Source organism: Megascapheus bottae, chromosome 27, assembly GCF_031878675.1.
Source record: "Megascapheus bottae isolate mThoBot1 chromosome 27, mThoBot2.hap1, whole genome shotgun sequence".
Taxonomy (NCBI): Eukaryota; Metazoa; Chordata; class Mammalia; order Rodentia; family Geomyidae; genus Megascapheus; species Megascapheus bottae.
In genome coordinates this window covers 11013458-11034723 of record NC_143535.1, presented here as the reverse complement: position 1 = coordinate 11034723, position 21266 = coordinate 11013458, and the positions used below count along the sequence as shown (strand labels likewise).

At 39.9% G+C, this 21266-nt stretch overlaps 1 protein-coding gene across 3 annotated transcripts in view; it reads left to right on the top strand.

Moving 5' to 3' along the window:
• The first annotated feature begins 326 nt into the window (after positions 1–326).
• The window catches only part of Ddx10 (DEAD-box helicase 10), a 171975-nt gene continuing 151035 nt past the window's right edge, over positions 327–21266 (top strand). For all 3 annotated transcript variants that reach the window (XM_090319567.1, XM_090319566.1, XM_090319565.1), the window contains exons 1-9: positions 327–584; positions 5736–5796; positions 6494–6624; positions 7750–7908; positions 9425–9545; positions 11379–11568; positions 13447–13573; positions 14775–14937; positions 16253–16337. In XM_090319567.1, the coding sequence (XP_090175693.1) occupies positions 399–584; positions 5736–5796; positions 6494–6624; positions 7750–7908; positions 9425–9545; positions 11379–11568; positions 13447–13573; positions 14775–14937; positions 16253–16337 (1223 nt within the window). In that variant the 5' untranslated portion in view covers positions 327–398. The remainder of the gene's footprint in view (positions 585–5735; positions 5797–6493; positions 6625–7749; positions 7909–9424; positions 9546–11378; positions 11569–13446; positions 13574–14774; positions 14938–16252; positions 16338–21266) is intronic.

Genomic DNA, 21266 nt, shown 5'->3' with positions numbered 1-21266 from the left:
GCAAATCGAGGATCACAAGTCCATGGCCCAGCCCGCGACAGTGGAAGCTCAGCAATCCCGAGCTCCAAGCGTTCACAGCCTCGCGTGACGTCACCAGAGCGACAGCCACGAGCGCGCATGCGTCCTGTTAAAGAGCCGGCAGCATGCTCCTCAGACCTCTTCCTGAGCTCTCAGCCCGCCCTCTCCGTCAGACCGCCCCGCCCTGCGGAAGCCAAAGCACCAATCACCATTCGCACCCATCTTACGTCATCTCTGCGCGCCCCAGCTTTAAAAGCTCAGGGTGGGCCGGGCTCCTAAGCGTGCGCATGCGCATCCCGGCGCTTTCCACTCCATGCCGGTTTGGCTACCTGAGACCCGGACCCTTAGAGAGGCGCTAGGTTTCTCGGGTCCCTCTCACCATGGGCAAAACTCCTAACTCCCTGGGCTCGGGAGCCCGACCCGACCCGGTGAAGAGCTTCAATCGCTGGAAGAAAAAACATAGCCACCGGCAGAACCAAAAGAAGCAGTTGAGGAAGCAGCTGAAGAAGCCCGAATGGCAGGTCGAGCGCGAGGGCATCAGCCGCCTGGTGCAGAGCTACGAGAAGGTGAGGGTGGGGTCGCCGCGGGTTCCCGGGAGGGCGGGCCGGGCCTGTCACGGGGCCCAGCCCGGGGTTGGGTGAGGAGGAGTCCCGGGAGCCTCGTCGAGGCCTAGCAGGTGGCCTGCTAGGGGTCATTCACAGCCCAGACCCTCTGCCGCTCACCACCATGCTCTGGGGTGGAAAAAAGAAGGAAGAGAAAAGAAATGGCAGTGGAAGTTAAGGGCAGGGAGCCTAACGCTGTAAGAGACCCCGATGGTAAGTTTAATGGCGTAACTGACGTACTGGGAGCTTGAAGGGAGAATAATGGAAATGATATCTATCTTTTAAAGTACTATCCTTGTGCTTGTACAGGATTTTCCTCCCTTCGCCCCCCCCCCCCGCCCTCTCCCTTTCTTCCTTCCCTGATCTGAGAAGCGGATCCTAATGTGCACATTTTATAGATGAGAAAATTAAGTTTGGAGAGGACAAGAAACGTGCCCCAGGCTCTCATATCTAATACGTGGTACGGGAATGGGACCTAGGCCTGTGTCTTCCCAATGAAAGCCAAACTGGATTCTTTCCTCAATCATCCTCTCCTGTGCCAGTCTCATTTTCTGCCTTCGCTTTTGTTCTTATCTAAAAATCAGTGAGGAAAAGCTCACTGGACTGTTCCTTTTGGTTGTCATCCCCACCAGTGCGCTGGAGGTATCCAGATGATTCTCGTTTGTAGTCACCTTTTTGACCTGCTGATTTCTTTTCCTACCTGGACTCCTTAGAAATGTCATTATCCTTTTTTTCTCTCCCATAAATCCCATATCCACTCTTCACATACATTACACTCAGTCTCTTTGTGTCCGCACTTTCTCTGTTTGGAGCATACTAGGAATTAAAGTCATCCCTTGTTCTCCTTGGTATAGTTTTCTTTGAAATGACATTGAACCCACAGTAAAGTTAGAGATTGGAGTTTAAAGGTTTGTTTGTCTTGAGTTCAGATTCCAAAAAGGCGTAATAATAGTACCTACCTTATAAGTTGTTCTGGATAAATAGACAGATAGTGCATGAGAGTATTCTGCACAATGCCATTCATGTGAAAATACTTTGTATATATACTTCATGTATTATTGAGCACTGTCCTTGGACTTTCTCAAGGATAGAACTCTACCACTTGAACTTCAGCACCACTTCTGGCTTTTCTCTATGTATGTGGTACTGAAGAATTGAACCTGGGTCTTTGTGCATGCTAGGCAAGCACTCTACCACTAGGCCAAACTCCCCGGCCCACACTTCATGTATTATTATTTCCACTATTATGTACAGAGCCCTTGAAGCCATCATTAAACAAATTAAATGTGGGTTTTGTTTTGGACTGTGCCTAGATTTGCTTAGGGAGTATAGAAGCAGCCCTTCCTTTGTTTTCGTCCTCATTTTTCTGAGTTTATATTCTTATTTTCTGAGTTTATATTCTTATCTTTACCCAATTGAATCATGAGATATCTTGAGAAATAAAGGAATCATGAGTTATACTGGAAGTCATTTTCTTTTCCATTATACCTCAGCAATTCTTCCTAAATTCATAATTCTCTTCATTTTCTGCTGCCATAGTAATAAATTGCCATAAACTTTGTGACCTAAACAGGAATTTATGCTTCCATAGTTTTCGAAGTTAGAAGTCTGAAATGTAGTTCATTGAGTCAAAAGCAAGGTGTCAGTAGGTCATGTGTCCTGTTGAACAGAGGCTCTTGGGGTCATTGTTCCATAGCTTCTCCAGTTTTTTTGTGACCACTGATATTTCTTGCCTTATGGCAATGTAACTAATTTCTACCTCCACATTCATGTTGCTTCCAACATGTCAAATAATCTACCTCATTAAAAAAAAATTTCTTTTTTAAGGCCAACTCAGGATAATGTTGCTTCTAAAGATCTTTCAAAACATCTGCAAAGCTTTTTTTTTTATCCCCCCCGTGGAAGGTAACATTCACAGGTTCTAGGGATTAAGACATGGTGGATATATTTGGAGACTGCTTTTTCTCATTCTCTATCTAAGCAAGTTACATGTTTGGACTGAGGAGTGATCCATAGTACTTTTCCTCTTACCTTCTTTTACATCCAGTTTGGTAATGCTTTTTATCTCTTTTGCTGCTCTTAAATTTCTCACATGCATCTCCATCGCTTACTGTAACACAAAAGCTGCCGTAGAAATACTTTTACAGACATAGGTATTATGCTCTAGTAAAACTTTAATGAGTGAAACAGGTGGCTGATGGACTCTGGCTCTTGTGTCTTATATTCTTGAAAGTATTTTCTATACTGCTGCTAAAATGTTTCTTTCCATGAGAAAAACTCCAAGCCTTCTAAAACTCTTTTAACTAAGACCCTTCTTTGCCTCACAGTTACTGGGTAGTGTGGTGAAAGAGTGTATAGTCAGAGACAACTGAAATTTTACTCAGCTTGGATTTTTAACAGATTTGAACCTGGTTTTTACATGTAGGGAACAGGTTAATAAGCAGTAGAAGGGATTTAAAGTTCAAATGAGATAATGTATATAAAACAAGCTATACATAATGGCCACACATGAAGGAACCACTTTCAATTCTATGAATTGGCTGTTTCTTGTCCTGGTTCTTGCAGTTTCCACTCCTTGCCAAAAGAATATACCTTCTTTCACATTACTACCTATGTTGGCCTTTCAAGATTTAGGCCAGACTTGTTTTTATTGACTCCATAGGTATGAATCATTAGCATTTTGAATATGCCTTCAGTATAGTATTTGTCATTTGGGTATGACTGGCTTCTTTAATTTTAATTTTGTAAATACTCCTTGTGCAACATGAACCTGAAAGGTTAGTGACCAATGATTAGATCAAATAAATATTAGTAAATTTAAGTTTTGTTTTTTGGCCAGTTCTGAGGCTTGAACTTAGGGCCTGGGCACTGTCCTTGTGTTTTCTCAAGGATAGAGCTCTACCACTTGAGCCACAGCACCCCTTCCAGCTTTTCTATGTATGTGGTTCCAAGGAATTGAACCTGGATCTTCATGCATACTAGGCAAGCGCTCTACCCCTAGGCCAAACTCCTGGTGACATTAGTAAATTTAATGAGATTTTTCTGCTATCACCGGTTAGGAATTCCCTATCCTATGGTAGTATTGTCACTGTCTCCCCCCCTTGCCTATGAGGAATTCACTGGAACAGGTGTTATATGAGGAGCTGAAGAGGGTGGTTAAGTGATAGCCACCCTGTTCTCCCCTCACAGCCCTCTAGCTTTTTCAGGCATATAGGTGTCTTTAATAAGGTATGTCTCTAAGCTATCTGTTGTCCAAAGTCCCGAGTTTTACAGAGTTTGTAGAGACTGTGAGGCTGGAAGTGGTTGTTTCTTTGTTCCCAAGGAAGGAATAAAGGCAGAGGCAAAGGGTGGTGTTTTATTTTAGTAACTGTAGCCATCTTCTGCTGTAGCTTTGAGGACTCTTTAAAACATATCTGAGAGTCTTCTAGAGTAGGTGTTGACAGACTTTGTGTGAGAGGCCAGCGTATTAGGCTTTGGGGGCCATTCAGTAGATAATGTCTGCATGAACTGTTGCTTCATTAACACACTACAACACCAGGCAGCCAACTGGACTTGACCAGTAGGCCATTGGTTGCAGATCCCAGTTGTAATGGGTCAGCAGAATGAAAACTTCTTTTCTTCCTTTGGTAACGTCTTTGAAGATGGTGGTACCCAGCTCTATGGCATAGTGACTGGCAGTAGCAAGCTGAACATCTTCACTTTCCCTGGAGTAGGAAATGTTTTTCTGCCACTGACTATGTATAACATAATTTGTGAACTATACACAATTATCAGTACAGGTAGATGGCCACGGGCAGCCAATGAGACTCATATGAGAAACATAGATGTTCATCTTGTTATATGTTTCTTGGGTCTCATATGGTCAGTAGGCTAGATGTCCCCTGTCTGTGAAGGGGATGTGCTGTCCTTTGAGTGACCAGCCCCCTAGCCTCAGTTGTGATTGGTAGATTGCAAGGGGGAGAGGGGACAGGATCCCTCTTGATGGCAGAGCAGCCATTCCCTGTGAGAAGGACTGAGTAGCTGATGGCTCCATAGCTGAAAGAAGGAATATGCATCATTTCAGTGTTCTGTTGGGAAGATTTCCTAATTGAGACTCCTTGCTGGGACTGTAGATTATCTGGATAAAGGATTCTTTAATGCTGTCTCCTTTCCAGTGGTATCTACCAAGACTTGCAAATATTAACAGTGTGTTAATCCCTACATTTCTCTTAATTTTAGAGCAGAGAGTAATCCTGCCTAGGCTACCTTAAGAACTGTGGGGAAATGGATGTGTAGACTCTAAATCCCTTTATTGCTTTGAGTGTCATTTAAATAAATGAACCTTCCAAACTTTTGTGAGTCATGAATAATTAGGCTGCATATTCCCAGATTTGAAGTCTCATTATCTGTAATGAAATAATTATAAATGTCTAAAATGAAATTCAGGAAATTAGTTTGATTCCACTGAAGAACAGCAGTGATGAACATTAGACTAATGTATAGTTAAAGGACAAAATGTTACTTACTGTGGCTCGGAGGCATAACCAGATTATTTTAATTCTATTGAAATAATGTCTCTTGTTCACTGTATCCTCAAATGAGTAGTAATTAGGTTGAATTTCATAGGTCACTTTTATGTGGATAAAGCTTTGAGGTGTCTTTGCTCTCAACTTATACTTCTATTAGCTACATCACTCTTTAATGTAAATAGAACTGTTCTCATCTTGGTCTCTGGTTTGTAGTCATTTTGCCTCTTATTTGTTAAACTGTCAGTCCTTAAGGATGACTAAATTAAGTTTTCCTCCTATAGTTGATATGGTGATAACTTAATGTATCAATATTTGGGAGATAAGGATGTTTGAGATAATGTGTCTGATGTGTTTTGAATGTTTTTTTGACCAGTTGGGATAAAATTTATATAAAATATACATTGATTCATGATAGCTTTCCCCAAAATATATTTCATATCAGAAGGAATGATGGCTTTTGTTTACAAGTGATGGTTGAATCTAGACTTGTAGGTACCAGGTATCAAAGTGAACTAGGCAGCACAATGTAGAGAAAAAAGTGGTTTATTATCCAGGAGGATATTTTGTCTTATCTGACATTCCTTTCTTTTTAAAATCTTTTTTCCAGATAAATGTAAATGATATTACAAGATTTTCAGATTTCCCTTTGTCGAAAAAGACATTGAAAGGTAAGTAGATGATTATTTTAAGATATGTTATTAATTTTCTTTTAAAGAAAATGGCTTGGACAAAGGTTAACCTGAAAAATTACACATTGACAAATAATTTTGATGTTTTGGAAACCTATAAACTTCTACTTTAAAATGATTCCTCTCAGGACTAGCAGTTTTGCCTAATGGTAGAGTGCTTGCCTAGCATGCATGAAGACCCAAGTTCCATTCCTGGTACCACATACACAGAAAAAGCCAGAAGTGATGTTGTGGCTCAAGTGGTAGTATGTTAGCCTAAGGACAGTGCTCAGGCCCTGAGTTCAAGTCCCAAGACTGGCAAAAAAAAAAATTCCTCTAGGTTCATCCACGTTGTCACCAATCATCACATTGTCACCTGTGCTGCGTCTTTGTACTTTAAGCCCTGCGCCTCTGCTTTGAACACTTAGAACAGTGCGTCTCCAGATTTGGAAACTTGGAATTATATGTTTCTACTTCTCAGGGCTTAGAGCTGAAAAACTCTGGGTTTAGAAGCTAAGCCTGGGAACGTATGGAAATGAAGGTTGTCACTACTGCTTGTTTATCTGTAATTTCTATCCAGCGACAGCAGAAGAATCCCCGGTCAGCCATTTGTGACGGGGGAACCAACATACAGGTCTCCTGTAGTAGCAGGCTATAGAAATTTTCTGAAGTGTCTTTCTTACCTTCACATTGCCAGGTTTGCAAGAAGCCCAGTACCGATTGGTAACAGAGATACAGAAGCAGACAATTGGGCTGGCTTTGCAAGGCAAAGATGTTCTTGGAGCTGCTAAAACTGGATCTGGCAAGACTTTGGCTTTCCTTGTTCCAGTAAGTATAGTTATGTAGAGTCAAATCTTCTGTTATATAGGTTTATAACACTCTGTGCCTTGCAACAAATGAATAATTATATAAAGATTTGTTTTCATGTTGCATTTCCCTGGCTTACAATATAATCTTCTGTTGGACAGAAAGTACCTCTGTCTTGTCCCTCTCCCTCCCTGGATCCTAACACAGTGCCTTGCATATAGCAGGCACTCAGCAAGTTCTCGTGAATAAGCCACTGTGCCTCCTCTGATTTCTACGTTCCTGAAGATGCAGTATTCTGGTGTGGCTCTTCAGAACTATTCTTTGCAATAGGACTGATGGGCAAACTTGTCTGTACTCCTCAGCCTTCCAAGGCACTACCCTTGGCATTTTATACTAATCACCATTTTCAATAAGGCTGAAATATATGTGCTTCAAGGAAAACTAGGCATTTGTTGATAATTTTCTGGACCTTGGTAGTGATGCTTTGTAGCAGTTGAACAGTAGAACTACTTATAAATTAATATGTTTACGTGTCAGTTACACAGTTTGGCTCCTAGTTTGATTTCTGCAAAATCACCAGCACAATGACAATTTTTATTTCAAGAAAAACCACACTAGTTCTGTATTTTTAAGCAATATCTTTCTGCACTTAGATAATTTAGTCACTATAAATATAGCAGCTATGTAGAAGATGCCAATCATATTGTAATCTGGTTTCTGTTAAGAAAATAAGTGACTTTTTAAAGCCTGTTTTCTTCTGTGGGTTACACCTATCTTTCTCTAATAGCCTTTCACCTGAGCAGGGGTCTGGCATCAGATGAAATACCCTGCAATTTCTTTTCTCTTCTCTCTGATTTGGGAATGAATGTGGTAGGTGGGAGAAAGTTTCTTTTGGGGTATCAGTGTGCGAGAAGTAATGCATCCACTACCTGATGAACGTGACTGTAACTCCTCTATATATTACCCCGACAATAAAATAAAATAAATTAAAAAACAAAAAGTTTCTTTCAGACTGGGTAGTTTTTGTGAGTTTTATACTTTCTGTTTGATGAGTATCTTTGATTTGGAGGGGAAAGGTGGAAACTCAGGTCAAAAATCTGACTTCTCTGAGGCATTGTCTTCATGGTGTTGATTTTTGTCTTTAAGGTGTTGGAAGCCTTATATCGTCTGCAGTGGACATCAACAGATGGCCTGGGTGTTCTGATAATATCACCTACCAGAGAGCTGGCCTATCAGACTTTTGAGGTTCTTCGAAAAGTAGGGAAGAATCATGATTTTTCAGCTGCTCTCATCATTGGTGGGAAGGTTTGTCCCTTTGTCCTGTCCATCCTTCTTTCCTTCAGTAACCTATATTGAAGAACCATGGTAGTTGCCATGAAGGCTTCAGCTGTGTACACTGGCCTCTTAGGCAGGGCCTCATGGGGTGGTGACACCATGGTGCAGTCACTCATCTAAGTGTGCTTGTCATTTTTGGAAGGTTGGGGAAAATCCATTTATGTCAGGCTATCTGTATTGATGAGGCTATGAGACAGGCCAACTAGAATAAAACCACTTGTTAATAAGGTTTGGGAGAGGTAACATTCCATTATACAGACCAAGTCTCTTTTCAAAAGTCTTTGTGGCTGATTAATTCAGATTTGCCGTGCAGAAGAAATCAAGCTGTGCATTTGTGGCTCATACCTGTAATCCTAGTTACTCAAGAGGCTAAGATCTGAGGATCATGGTTTGAAGCCAGCCCAGGCAGAAAAGTCATTGTGAAGCTCTTATCTCCAGTTAGCCATTCAAAAACTGGAAATGGTGCTGTGGCTCAAAGTGGTAGAGTGCTAATCTTGAGCACAAAAAGGCTCAGGGATCAGGCTGTGAGTTAAAGCCCCAGGACCAGCGAAAGAAATGAAACAGCATGAATCATTTTGAGGAAGGGTGATTATAGATCATGATAAAACCTGTTGCTCAAATTTTGCTCCCCCTTATAGTAAACCTACAGTGGTTGAATTTTATTTTCTTATTTATTTGTGTGTGTGTGTGTGTGTGTGTGTGTGTGTGTGTGTGTTATGGGGCTTGAATCTGGATCTGGGTGCTGTCCCTGAGCTCTTCAGCTAGAACTCTACCCCTTGAGCCACAGCACCGCTTCTGGTTTTCTGGTGGTTAGAGATAAGAGTCTCATGGACTTTAGTACCCGGGCTGGCTTTGAACTGTGATCCTCAGATCTGAGCCTCCTGGAATAGCTAGGATTACAGGCATGAGCCACCACACCCACCAGTGCTTGAAGTTTCTAGTCATTTTTAGACTGTAGGAATACATACTTGAATTCTTAAATATCTATGCAGTCATACAAAAAAGAAGAAAATACCATCATACATTGTCATGTACTTGTGTTCTTGTCACCCAGCTTTAATATTTAATAATAGTCTATGTTTTTTCTCTCAAGGAGAGAAAAATATGTAATACTCAGCTCTTTAGTCCAGTCCATGGAGTGTGGGGACTGGTGTGGGAGTCAGTTTGGTGCCCTTGAGTCTTGACTTCAAGAACAGAAGTAATTCAGTTTTTAGCAAACTTAATAGGAAATCAAGCATTGAAGACTTACTGAATAGTTTTTCTTGCACTGAAAATTTTGGTCATGATTAAGTTCCTTGAAGACATTAGGTCTTTGCTAATTTTATTTAGTCCAATGATGTGGGCAGGTTACAGAAATGAAATATCTGTTTATTTTTAAAAGTATCTAGACAGCTAGGTTGACATGCCACTCACAGATGGCTTGTACAGTTTTGGTATAGCTTGCTTTGAGACATGTATGTGTAATCAAAAGAAACCCTGTTTTCAGGATCTGAAACATGAAGCGGAGCGGATCAACAACATAAATATACTTGTTTGCACACCAGGTCGGCTTCTTCAACACATGGATGAAACAATATGTTTTCATGCCACCAATCTTCAAATGCTAGGTGAGTTTTATTTCTTCACTTAAGAGAGAGTTGGCTGGGGGGGCCGGGAGTTTGGCCTAGTGGTAGAGTGCTTGCCTAGCATGCAGGAAGACCCGGGTTTGATTCCTTGATACCACATACTTAGAAAAAGCCAGAAGTGGTGCTGAGGCTCAAGTGGTAGAGTTCTAGCCTTGAGAAAAATCCAAGGACAGTGCTCAGACCCTGAGCTTAAGCCTAGGACTGGCAAAAAAAAAAAAAAAGAGAGTTGGCTGGGCTCTAGTGACTCACACCTGTAATCCTAGCTACTCAGGAGACTGAGCTCTGAGGAAGGATAATGATTTGAAACCATCCTGGGCGTTAAAATCTATGAGACTCTTACTTCCAGTTAATCACCAAAAAACCAGAAGTAGAGCATGGGACAAAGTAGTAGGGCACTAGCCTTGCGCACAAAAGCTCAGGGATAGTGTCCAGGCCCTGAATTCAAGCCCTATGACTGACTAAGGTGGGTAAGTGGGGAGAGAGGAAGAGAGAGAGGGAGAGAGAGAAGCCTGGAAATGTTATATTGTTAAATGCAATGATGAAAATGATGTGATAATTTTTTGACATCTGGGTTCTAATCCTAGGCAATACATGGTAGGTTTTTTAAAAAAGAAACAAAAACTGGAATGAAGAATGTATGTACCCTTTTTACATGTGAAATTAAGCCCTTTGAAATTAGACAAGATTTTTTTTGGTAGTTGTTGGTTGTGTGGCTTGACTTCTGGGCCTGGATACTGTCTGAGCCCTTCAGCTCAACTAGCACTCTGCCACACTGGGCCATGATGCCACTTCTGGTTTTCTTCTGGTGGTTAACTGGAGATAAGAGTCTCAGGGACCTTGTGTCTGGATTGGCCTTGAACTGTGATACTCAGATCTTAGCCTCCTGAGTAGCTAGGATTATAGGCATAACCCGCTGATGTCCAGCTTCTTTTTTCTTTTCTTTTTTCTTTTTTGCCAGTCTTGGTCCTTGAACTCGGGGCCTGAGCACTGACTGTCCTTGGGCTTTCTCAAGGCTAGAGCTCTACCACTTGAGCCACAGCACTGCTTCCAGGTTTTTTTCTATGTATGTGGTACCAAGGAATCGAACCCGGGTCTTCATGAATGCTAGGCAAGCTCTCTACCACTAGGCCAAACTCCCGGCCCTTCTTTTTTCTTTTAAGTAACACTCATTTCTAATAACTTAAAAGATCAAATTGTCCTTTTTTTTTTTTTTAAAAAAAAATAAAGTTTATTTTTTAACATGGTAATAGAATCTAGTATGTATTTTAATAAATGTTATTTATTTTTATGTATTGTTCCTAGTTCTTGAATTCAGGGCCTAGATGCTGTTCTTAGTTTTTGTGCTCTTCCAGTTACTGGCTTTTTTTTTTTTTTGCTGGTTCAATTGGAGATAAGGCTCTCAGACTTTTCTGTCTACGCTGGCCTTGAGCCATGATTCTCAGATCACTGTCTTCTGAGTAGCTAGGATTATAGGCATGAATGCCATTAGCACCTGGCTAAATTTTTATTTTGAGTGCTTCGAGAAAAATTACAGTGACCACTTGGGTTCTGGTATACTGTGGTACCTTTATTAAAGATTAGATTAATATTGCTATGTTAATTAAATTAAACTCTGTAGTTACATTCAAGTTACATCAGTTTTCCCACTAATGTTTTCTCTCTTTTTGTAGTTGTGTGGCTGGAATTGTACAGAGCTTTTATATCCTCAGCCCAGCTAATGTCCTTTTTCTGCTCTACAATCTAATTCTGAGTATTTGCATTTAGCTTATTGTATATTGCAAACATTATAGTCCATCTTGTATTTTCCTTTTTTAGTTCTTGATGAAGCAGATAGAATCTTGGATATGGGCTTTGTTGATACTATGAATGCTATTATTGAAAATCTTCCTAAGAAACGCCAGACTTTACTTTTCTCAGCCACACAAACCAAATCTGTAAAAGACCTTGCACGCTTGAGTTTGAAAAACCCTGAGTATGTGTGGGTTCATGAAAAAGCAAAATACAGGTATGGCCTCTTTCCAATAAAAACAGTGTTCTTTTAGTTTTGCATTTGCTATTCTACATTTATATTGTCTAGGAAATAAAATACATTTTATTCAATGTGCAATGTATACTATGTGTATCAGTTAAAATGACACAGATTCTACATATATCTTTAAATGTTAGGATACTCTAGTATTTTTTTCACCCTTCCACTTCCATCATTCTTCCTCTGAGAGCTCATTTTTTTTTAAAGTACTGAACACTATTCCATTGTTTTATTTATTTATTTATTTAATTTTTTTGTGGGTCGTGGGACTTGAACTCTAGGCCTAGGCGTTGTCCTAGAGCTCTTCAGCTCAAGGCTTCTGCCCTACCCCTTGAGCCACAGCACCACTTCTGGTTTTCTGGTGGTTAATTGGAGATAAGAGTCTCACGGATTTTAGTGCCCAGGCTGGCTTTGAACCACGATCCTCAGATCTCAGCCTTCTGAGTAACTAGGCTTACAGGTGTGAGCCAATGTACCTGGCTTGTTTTATTTTCTGTTTTTATTTTTTGCCAGTCTTGGGCTTGAGTTCAGTGCCTGAGCCCTGTCCTTGGGCTTTCTCAAGGCTAGAGCTCTACCACTTAAGCCATAGCACCACTTCTTGCTTTTTCTGTGTATGTGGTACCGAGGAATGGCACCTGGATCTTCATTCATGCTAGGCAAGCACCCTACCACTAGGCCAAACTCCCAGCTCCTTTATTATTTTTCTTCTTATTTTTTTGTTTTTATTTTTTGCTAGTCCTGGGGCTTGAACTCAGGGCCTGAGCATTGTCCTTGGGCTTTCTCAGATCTAGAACTCTACCACTTGAACCACAGCACCATGTCCAGGTTGTTCTATGTACATAGTACCAAGGAATTGAACCAGGGTCTTTGTGCAAGCACTCTATCACTAGGCCAAACTCCTAGCCCTTTCTTTCTTTCTTTCTTTCTTTCTTTCTTTCTTTCTTTCTTTCTTTCTTCCTTTCTTCCTTTCTTCCTTTCTTCCTTTCTTCCTTTCTTCCTTTCTTTCCTGTGCTTGAACTCAGGGCTAGAGCTCTACCACTTGAGCCACAGCACCAGCCTTAGCACCACTTCCAGCTTTTTTTCTATATATGTGATATTGAGGAACCAAACCCAGGGCTTCATGCCTGCTAGGCAAGCACTCTACCACTAGGCCATACTCCCCGCCTAGCCCTTTCTTTTTTACTTTTTTTTTTGGCCAGTTCTGGGGCTTGAATTCAGGGTCTGGACACTATCCGTTGACACTCAAGGCTAGCTCTCTGCCACTTGAGCACCACTTTTGGCTTTTTCTGTGTATGTGGTATTGACGAATTGAACTTGGGGCTTTGTGCATGCTAGGTGAGCACTCTACCACTAGGCAACACTTCCAGTCACATTCCATTGTTAAACTAGCAGAGTGTCTGTAGAGGGCCTGCTCAGCAAGCATGAAGCTCTGTGTTCAAACTCCAGTACTATCTGCCCACTTCTTAACACCCTCCCCCAAACTAGTTGAATAGTATTCTATTGTCTGAAATAGCATTTTTATCCATTTACTTACTCTAGAATATCTCGATTGTTTCCAAGTATGGCAGTTATAAATAAAGCTGCTATAAACATCCATGTGCAGGTTTTTGCTATGGATATGTTTCAGTTCCTTATGGTAAACACCAAGGCATATAGAACAAAGGGGCTGTGATGTGTGTGATATGTGTTCTCCATTTTTTAAATGTAAATTTCAGTGACAAGAATGTGTCTGACTGTATGTGTGCATATATACGTATCTATGCATATGTGTGTGCGCCTATCTATCTATCTATCTATCTATCTATCTATCTATCTATCTAAATATCTATCTAAATACATTTTTTTCCTTTCAAGCACTCCAGCTACTTTGGAGCAGAACTACATAATTTGTGAGCTGCATCAAAAGATAAGTGTGCTCTATTCCTTTTTGAGAAGCCACCTGAAGAAGAAGAGTATTGTATTTTTCTCCAGTTGCAAAGAGGTACCAAATGTTTATCTTTTTCTTGAACTTACTCATGTTGAATCATCTACTTTGATCTATCAAATTGCTGTTAAACAAATAATTATATATGACATACAGTGCTGGCTAGGTGATAAATATACAAAGAGAATCCTGTGCCTTGTTATAAAAGAACCATTGATGACACTTTTAAGTTCTGTGCAAGCAGAAGTGATGTATTTTCTTTAGTACTGTGTTAGGTACTAGTGAATCTGGAATGTAGTACCTTCCAATAAGTAATAGAAGAAAGAAGAATTTCATGTCTGAATTTTATCCATAATCTGACAACTGCAAAATCTAAATCTCAAATCCTGGCTCCAGACTTGTATATCCCCTTGATTAACAGGTATTTCCCATTATGTCTAGAGGCATCTGAAATTTGACACGGGAAAAGCAATTTAAGAGCCGCTATTTCTTGATAGACTTTCCCAACTCATGACTGAAATCTCAGTTCCTGTTTGTTTTTACTCCATCATGATAAATGCCATTACTTCTTACCTCCCACGCTCCAGTACACTGTGGCCCATACCTAACCTTCTCTTAGCCTCCTATCTGGTCTCCTTCTTCATTCATGCACTTTCCTTACTTTAGCATTCCTGCTGCATAGCCTGACTGGCCTTTGGAAAGTGAACATTGAAATATACCATTGCTATACTTAAAACTGTCCAGTGATTTTTGGTGTGAATCAAATGTAAACTTCATGTTTTTTCCACTTGTATCTTCTGCCTCAGCTAGTTAAAAAGCAAAATTCAGGTTCAGTCTTATTTATGAGTCAGATTGTAGAAAGTTCATGAATTCAGTTTATACTTACTAAATATAAGAACAAATTTGCCGGGGGGAGGGTGGGAGGAAAATGGGGACCATGTCATGAGAAAGGGTATCAATGTTTGTGAAGTTATGCACCTTCTATCTGGTGAATGTAATGTAACCCTTCTATTAATCACAATAAAAAATTATTTTTTAAAAAAAGAACAAATTTGCCTTATTCCCCCCCAAAAAATTCTTTTAGACAATAAGTGAGCAGAAATATTTGAGGACTAGATTATACCATAGAGTACATTTCTGCTTTGTATTAAAGCACTTGCAACAGGTGAAATTTCTGTTTTTTAGCATTTTTGCTGTGTATCTCATGAGCTGCACTGTTGTCATTCAGAGGTTCCAAGATCTTTCTCTCCACTCCCAGGTGCAGTACCTATATCGAGTGTTCTGCCGCCTCCGTCCTGGAATTTCCATCCTTGCTCTCCACGGCCGACAACAACAGATGAGAAGAATGGAAGTCTACAATGAGTTTGTCCGCAAGAGAGCCGCGGTACTCTTTGCTACTGATATTGCAGCCAGAGGGCTAGGTGAGCAGATCTCCTGGGCTGAAATTTCTGTGGTCATGGGAAATAAAACTTCCTTAAAGAGTTCTTTTTGGGAAATTAATAGATTGGGAAATAAGGCTGGAGTCATGGATTAGGTGATAGAGTGCCTGCCTAGGCACCGATCCCCAAAAAAGAAACAAAAATAGACTCAAGTAATTGGACTTCCCTCAGAATAGGAAAACTAAGTACATTGATAACAGCTGACTACATTAAGGATTTGTCAGGGAAACATTCTGTTCTATTTTTGCTTTTTGTATTCTTCTGTTTCATGACAATGACATCATAGCATCCTGAGTAGCTACACAATCATGGAAGGCAGATTAAAGGCTTAAGATATGACAGACAGCTTCTTGTTTCATTGAAAATTAGGAAGTTGTTGAAGCTGTCACACATTAAAAAATTTATTTATTGGGGCTGTGAGTTTGGCCTAGTGGTAGAGTGCTTGCCTAGCATGTATGAAGACCCGGGTTTGATTCCTTGGTACCACATACATAGAAAAAGCCGGAAGTAGTGCTGAGGCTCAAGTGGTAGAGCTCTAGCCTTGAGAAAGTCCAAGGACAGTGCCCAGGCCCTGACTTCAAGGCCCAGGACTGGTCAGAAGAAGAATCATTTTAGTATTATCAGAATCTGAACTCAGATTTTTGTACTCCTTAGACTTCTTGAGTCTTACCCAAGCCTTGAATACTTTTTGGAACAATATCTCATGGTTATGCCTGGACTGGCCTGGACCATGAACCTACCATTTACACTGTGTAATGGGGACAACAAGCGTGCCCAGTGTGCCCAGGGCTTTCATGATATTTAATCTCATGAGTGAGAATTATGTAATGAGATAAGTATATGGCATAATTAATGGTAGGAAGAACGGAAAGGATCTAGAAAGACATAAATAGTTCAGTTGGAGGTAGGACTAACTGGAAAAGCAAACCTCATTTAAATTCAGAAACCAGTTTTATAGTTTTCTGGGACCTTGTAAATTATTTTGTAGGTTATTAAGCATCAGGGTATTTCATTACTGGTTTGACAAAGCAATCTGTCTCTTCTGTGTGTGTCTCTTCTATATTGGCTATGAAGAAATCCTCACATTCAAACATTGTCATTAATTTTAGTTCACTTTGTCAGTGTAGAGAAGTGTTTGTCATTTCTTAGTTTATGCAATTAATTTTATTTTTAATTGAGTTCACTGTTGATAGCTATCAGTTTGATGGGATAGAAAGTCCTGGCAAGTCATGGTGAAATAAAAATAGAACAATAGGGCAGAGTTTTGAAATTGATGTCATTCATTCCTTCTGTGTAGATTTCCCAGCTGTTAATTGGGTTCTTCAGTTTGATTGTCCAGAGGATGCCAACACATATATTCATAGAGCCGGTAGAACTGCCAGGTAAGTAACTACCCCACCCCTTTTGGTTTTGTCATAACTGTCTAGTAATAAAACATGTATTCCCAAGTGCATATAAACAAAAACGAGGCAGGTAGGTGCTAGTTTGGCTTTTTCCTCAATTCTTTTCTTTTTCTTTTACTTTTTTTTTTTTTTTGCCAGTCCTGGGCTTGAGCTCAGGGCCTGAGCACTGTCCTTGTACTCTCTCAAGGCTAGAGCTCTACTACTTGAGCCTCTAGCACTTCCAGCTTTTTTCTATGTATGTGGTACCAAGGAATCGAACCCGGGTCTTCATGCATGCTAGGCCAACACTTTAACCACTAGTCCAAACTCCCGGCCCCCTTTTTTTTTTTTTGAAACATGGCCTCACTAGGTAAGCCCAGGTTGGTCTTGAACTTGCAGTCTTTCTCAGCCTCTCAAGGCTTTAAAAATAAGTTTTATTCTACTATGATCCAAAAGCAAGGGTTTTTTTTTTTAAATTATTGTTTTTGAGGTGATATACAGCAGTGTTACCTTTACATGCTTCAGGTAATAAGTGCATTTCTTTCTTTTTGCTTCGTACCACCTGTTCTCTCATTCTCTGCCTTTTGCTTCTTCTCGTCTGAGCCCACAAGTTGCTTGGTTCACTTTTGTCAATGTCCAGTGCATCCAGTGGGTCCCGCTAAAAAGCAAGTCTTATGATCAGAGCTAAGAATACATTTCGCATGTGCAATAAGACTTGAGGTCATGTTCTAGTGTCACCGTGTATTCAGATAAACCAGTCTTTAGGATTTTGTTTTCTACTGAGATGTAATCAAAACAGGACGCTGGGAGAAGAGCAGTAACATGTTCCACTTCCTGCTTTAGGAAAGTGCATGGTATATGCGTGGTTTCTGACATACTGGATTACTTGTCACAGTGAGTTTCCTAAGAAGTCATTGGGTGGGACAAATTTTCTTATAGTTTAATCTGTCCCCAGCAAGCAGGTAGTGTGTATAAATTTGAACCTGTATCTTTGTGTAGGTGAGATTGGAGTGGTATCTCATAAGCATATTAGACCAGATTGTTACTTATAACCCAGTGTGCCAGTGGTGTATGGTTATGGACTGGGCAGGATGATTCCTTTATAGAATCCACGTAGCTGAAGTTCCAAATCTCCTTACGTGAAGATTAATAAACATTAGTACGTTTGGATAAGGTCTAGGTGGAACATACCTTAGGGGCTCTCAGTTCTTGAGAAGTTGTTGGAAATCTAATGTAGCTGAACATGCTGTAGCAAGCATTAAATTGAATCCTGATGGCTGTGGAGATGAAGGAAACTTGGAACAACAATATACTGTATCTGAAGAGTGCATACTAATTTTAAAGAATGTCAATGTAGGGAGGTGCGGTGGCTCACATTTGTAATCCCTAGCTACTCAGGAGGCTGAGATCTGAGGTTCATGGTTCAAAGCCAGCCCTGGCACTAAAGACTGTGAGTCTCTTTCCTCCAATTAACCACTGGGAAACTGGAAGTGGCATTGTGGCTCAAAAGATAGGGCAGTAGCCTTGAGCTGAAGAGCACTAGGACAATACCCAAGCCCAGAGTTCAAGTCTCCTGACCGACAGGAAAAAAAAAATCAATGTATTTCTAATCTGGCCATTAATTTTTGAAATTGAGGCATGACTCTTCATAACAAATACATTGTGAATTGACTGTTTTAGATGTGTATAGTTAATGGAAAGATTAGCACATACAATGCTTATTTTTTTCCTCTGGAAGTTTAAAGTTGCCATTTAGGGGCTTGGAGATAATTAGGAAGTTTTGGAGCCATGCATCTGAATAATTGAGTTGAATAAAGGCTAAATTAAAAATTGAAACTAATTGAAATCTTGTGTTAGGCTGTAATTAAAACCAGGTTGTCAGATAATGTTTGCTTTTGGAATTAAACTGTAATATATAAAAGTGAGTATTTTTAGCAAGTGGCTAAGATTAAGAGTTGAATGAACCTTTTGTTTTTTTCCTTCTGTTTGTTAGCCAAATAAAAATACTTGCCTTCAAGTATTTACTTCTTTCTTTTAACAAAAGGTCTCAGTAGCTGTCTAGAGCTGTTCTCAACTTTGCAATTCTCCTGTCTCAGCTTTCTGTATATTTCTACTCTGTCACCATGCCTGGCTTTTATTCTATTTTAATTGATTTATGTGTCTAAAACTCTTTGATCTATGGCAGCGGAGCTCTCTCTATTGTTTTAGCCATCCATATTCCCTTTAAAGCAAAATAATCTTTTAAGACAAATGAGTCAGAGACTGAATATAATTTTGTAATGTAGTACATTGTGCTACTTAAAAATCTTTATTCCAGTTTTTGGTACGAAACAAAAGGAAAGTTTTAAAATTGATTATAAAAACATGCAGTTGACAATAGAAAAAAGTTGGAATGGGAAGTAAATATACCTTTTTTGAGTAGAATGACTGTGGGAGTTTATATATGACCCATTTCTATTGTACAATATAGAAAGGAAGATCATTTCAGCAGTCATCCCATTCAACCTCATTTGACTTTTGGATCCTGTGGCTCCAGGGTTTTGTAATTTAGGGAACAAACTGTGCTTTCACTAGGGGGCAGCAAAGGCTACATCATTATGTTGCAACTTGGAGTATAAATCTTCATAGCAAATATGAACTTGTAAACTGGTTAAGTTTCCTGGCTTGGGGAAGGGTTCTTGATTTTTAGGAGATACTGGTATTTTAAAGAATCAGAGTTTTAAAAAAGTCTTGGGTTGATGTGTAACTTGAAATGATAGTGAAATGACAGTTTCCATGTACATTAAGTTTACTGTGAATTTCTTTTTAAACTTATTATAAAGGTGATGTGCAGAGGGGTTATAGTTACACAAGTAAGGTAATGACTTACTTCCTCCCTTCCTCCTCTCTCTCTTTCTCTCTCTCTCTCTCTCCCTCCCCCCTCTCCCTTTCTTTCTTTCTTTCTTTCTTTCTTTCTTTCTTTCTTTCTTTCTTTCTTTCTTTCTTTCTTTCTTTCTTTCCCTCCCTTCCTTCCTTCCTTCCTTCCTTCCTTCCTTCCTTCCTTCCTTCCTTCCTTCCTTCCTTCCTCCCTCCCTCCCTCCCTCCCTCCCTCCCTTCCTCCCTCCCTCTCTCCCTCCCCCCCCCCCCCTCTCTCTCTCTCTCTCTTTCTTTCTTCTTTCTTTCTTTCTGTTGTAGGGCTTGAATCTAGGGCCTGAGCTCTTGAGCTTTCTCAAGGCTATTACTCTTAAGACTTGAGCTAAAGTGCCACTTCTGGCTTTTTCTGTGTATGTGGTATCAAGGAATCAAATGCAGGGCTTCTTGCATACTAGATCACACTCCCAGTCCTATATATTTTAAATTACTACACCAGAGTTGGTCTCAATAGACCCTTGGGTAACCTGACTTGTAACTAGAGACTCAGGCTGGCATACTGAGGACAACAGGCAGTTGTAAACAGATTGTAGTAAGACAGCTGTTGTAGGTATGAGTGGGAAACTTATAATGGAGAGAAACTTAACTATAATAGAATGGATATGTTGGGGAATCTGAATTGGAGTAGTTAAGGATTAGAAGCTCTTGGCTAAAAGGTGAAGAAAAGCAGGGCTGTGTTTCTCTTTTTGTCTTTAGTGTAAAGATTATTGGAGGTGCATGAGAACCCATGTCTAATTATTTTATGTAGAACTAGGAGTGAGCTGTAGATAAGATATGAAGATAAGCTTTTTGGTCTGTCTGTCTCGAGTATCCTTCTTCCTGATATAATTGAAAAAGCAGCAGATTAGAAGTTTAGGTTTTTTTTTTTTTTTTTTTTTTTTGCCAGGCTTGAACTCAGGACCTGAGCACTGTCCTTGGGCTTTCTCAAGGCTAGAGCTCCGCCACTTGAACCACAGCACCAATTTGGCTTTTTCTATGTATGTCGTACTGAGGAATCAGACTCTGGTCTTCATGCATGTTAGGCAAGCACTCTACCACTAGGCCAGACTCCCAGCCCCGTATAGTTTTTGACATAAGCTCCAGCTGATTTTTAGGCCAACTTCTTGGTTTCAGTAATTTAATTTGTATTGGTTTCCTCTTTCAGAACCTTGTTTTTAAAACTGGCAAATATAAAATGAAGTTCTTCAAAAACTTTGAAAAGTTGTATAAATGCAGCCTATTAACACTGGTAGTAAAAATAACAATTTTGTTTCAGATGCAGAGCTTTTAATGTGGTGCCGGAAATGTCTCTTAAAATAAATTCTAAATATAAGAGATTTTAAACTGTAGGCCTTTTGAGGAACATTATGTTTCTTAGACTTGAGCTTAGGGTATTGCCTTTGAAATCTAAAAGTTACCTCATGGATAAATAGGCTTTATTCTTGTAAATATTAAATAAAGTGAAATGTGATTGTTTTCTTTTTAAAACTACTTTTATTCTTGAAATGAAAGCTTACTGGAAAGTTTTGCGTTTGAGCATGTGGTAGATAGTTTGAGCTTCACTATCTTTTGGGGCAAGTTCTATGTATAGATTTAGATAGATGCTTGGATGGGTAGGTAGGTAGATAGGTAAAGTGGCTATTGATGGCCTTTAATAAGTTCTTGCCACATGGGATTTAACTTTTTCTTTTCCTTAATTTATTTATTTGGTAATATTCTCTTAAATGGCATGGTAGCAGCCTGTATTAACTTGTGTTAACCTACTGTTATCTATAGATGTAAAGGATTTGGCTATGGCTCCTTCGATCTGACTCATTCTCCTAGGTTTTCTCTGGATGCATGGATGGGCAGACAAGACAGATGTAGGTGATGATCCCCATTCCCCATCATGAGTCAACTGGAAGATCACAGAACATTCAGTGGATGCCTTTGCTCTCCTAGAGATTTTTCCTACTCCACGATCACAGTTCTTGCACAGTATAGGTCTATGGGTCTATTTATTTAATCTTGCTCTCTGATTTTGAATATAGAAAGTTAAAA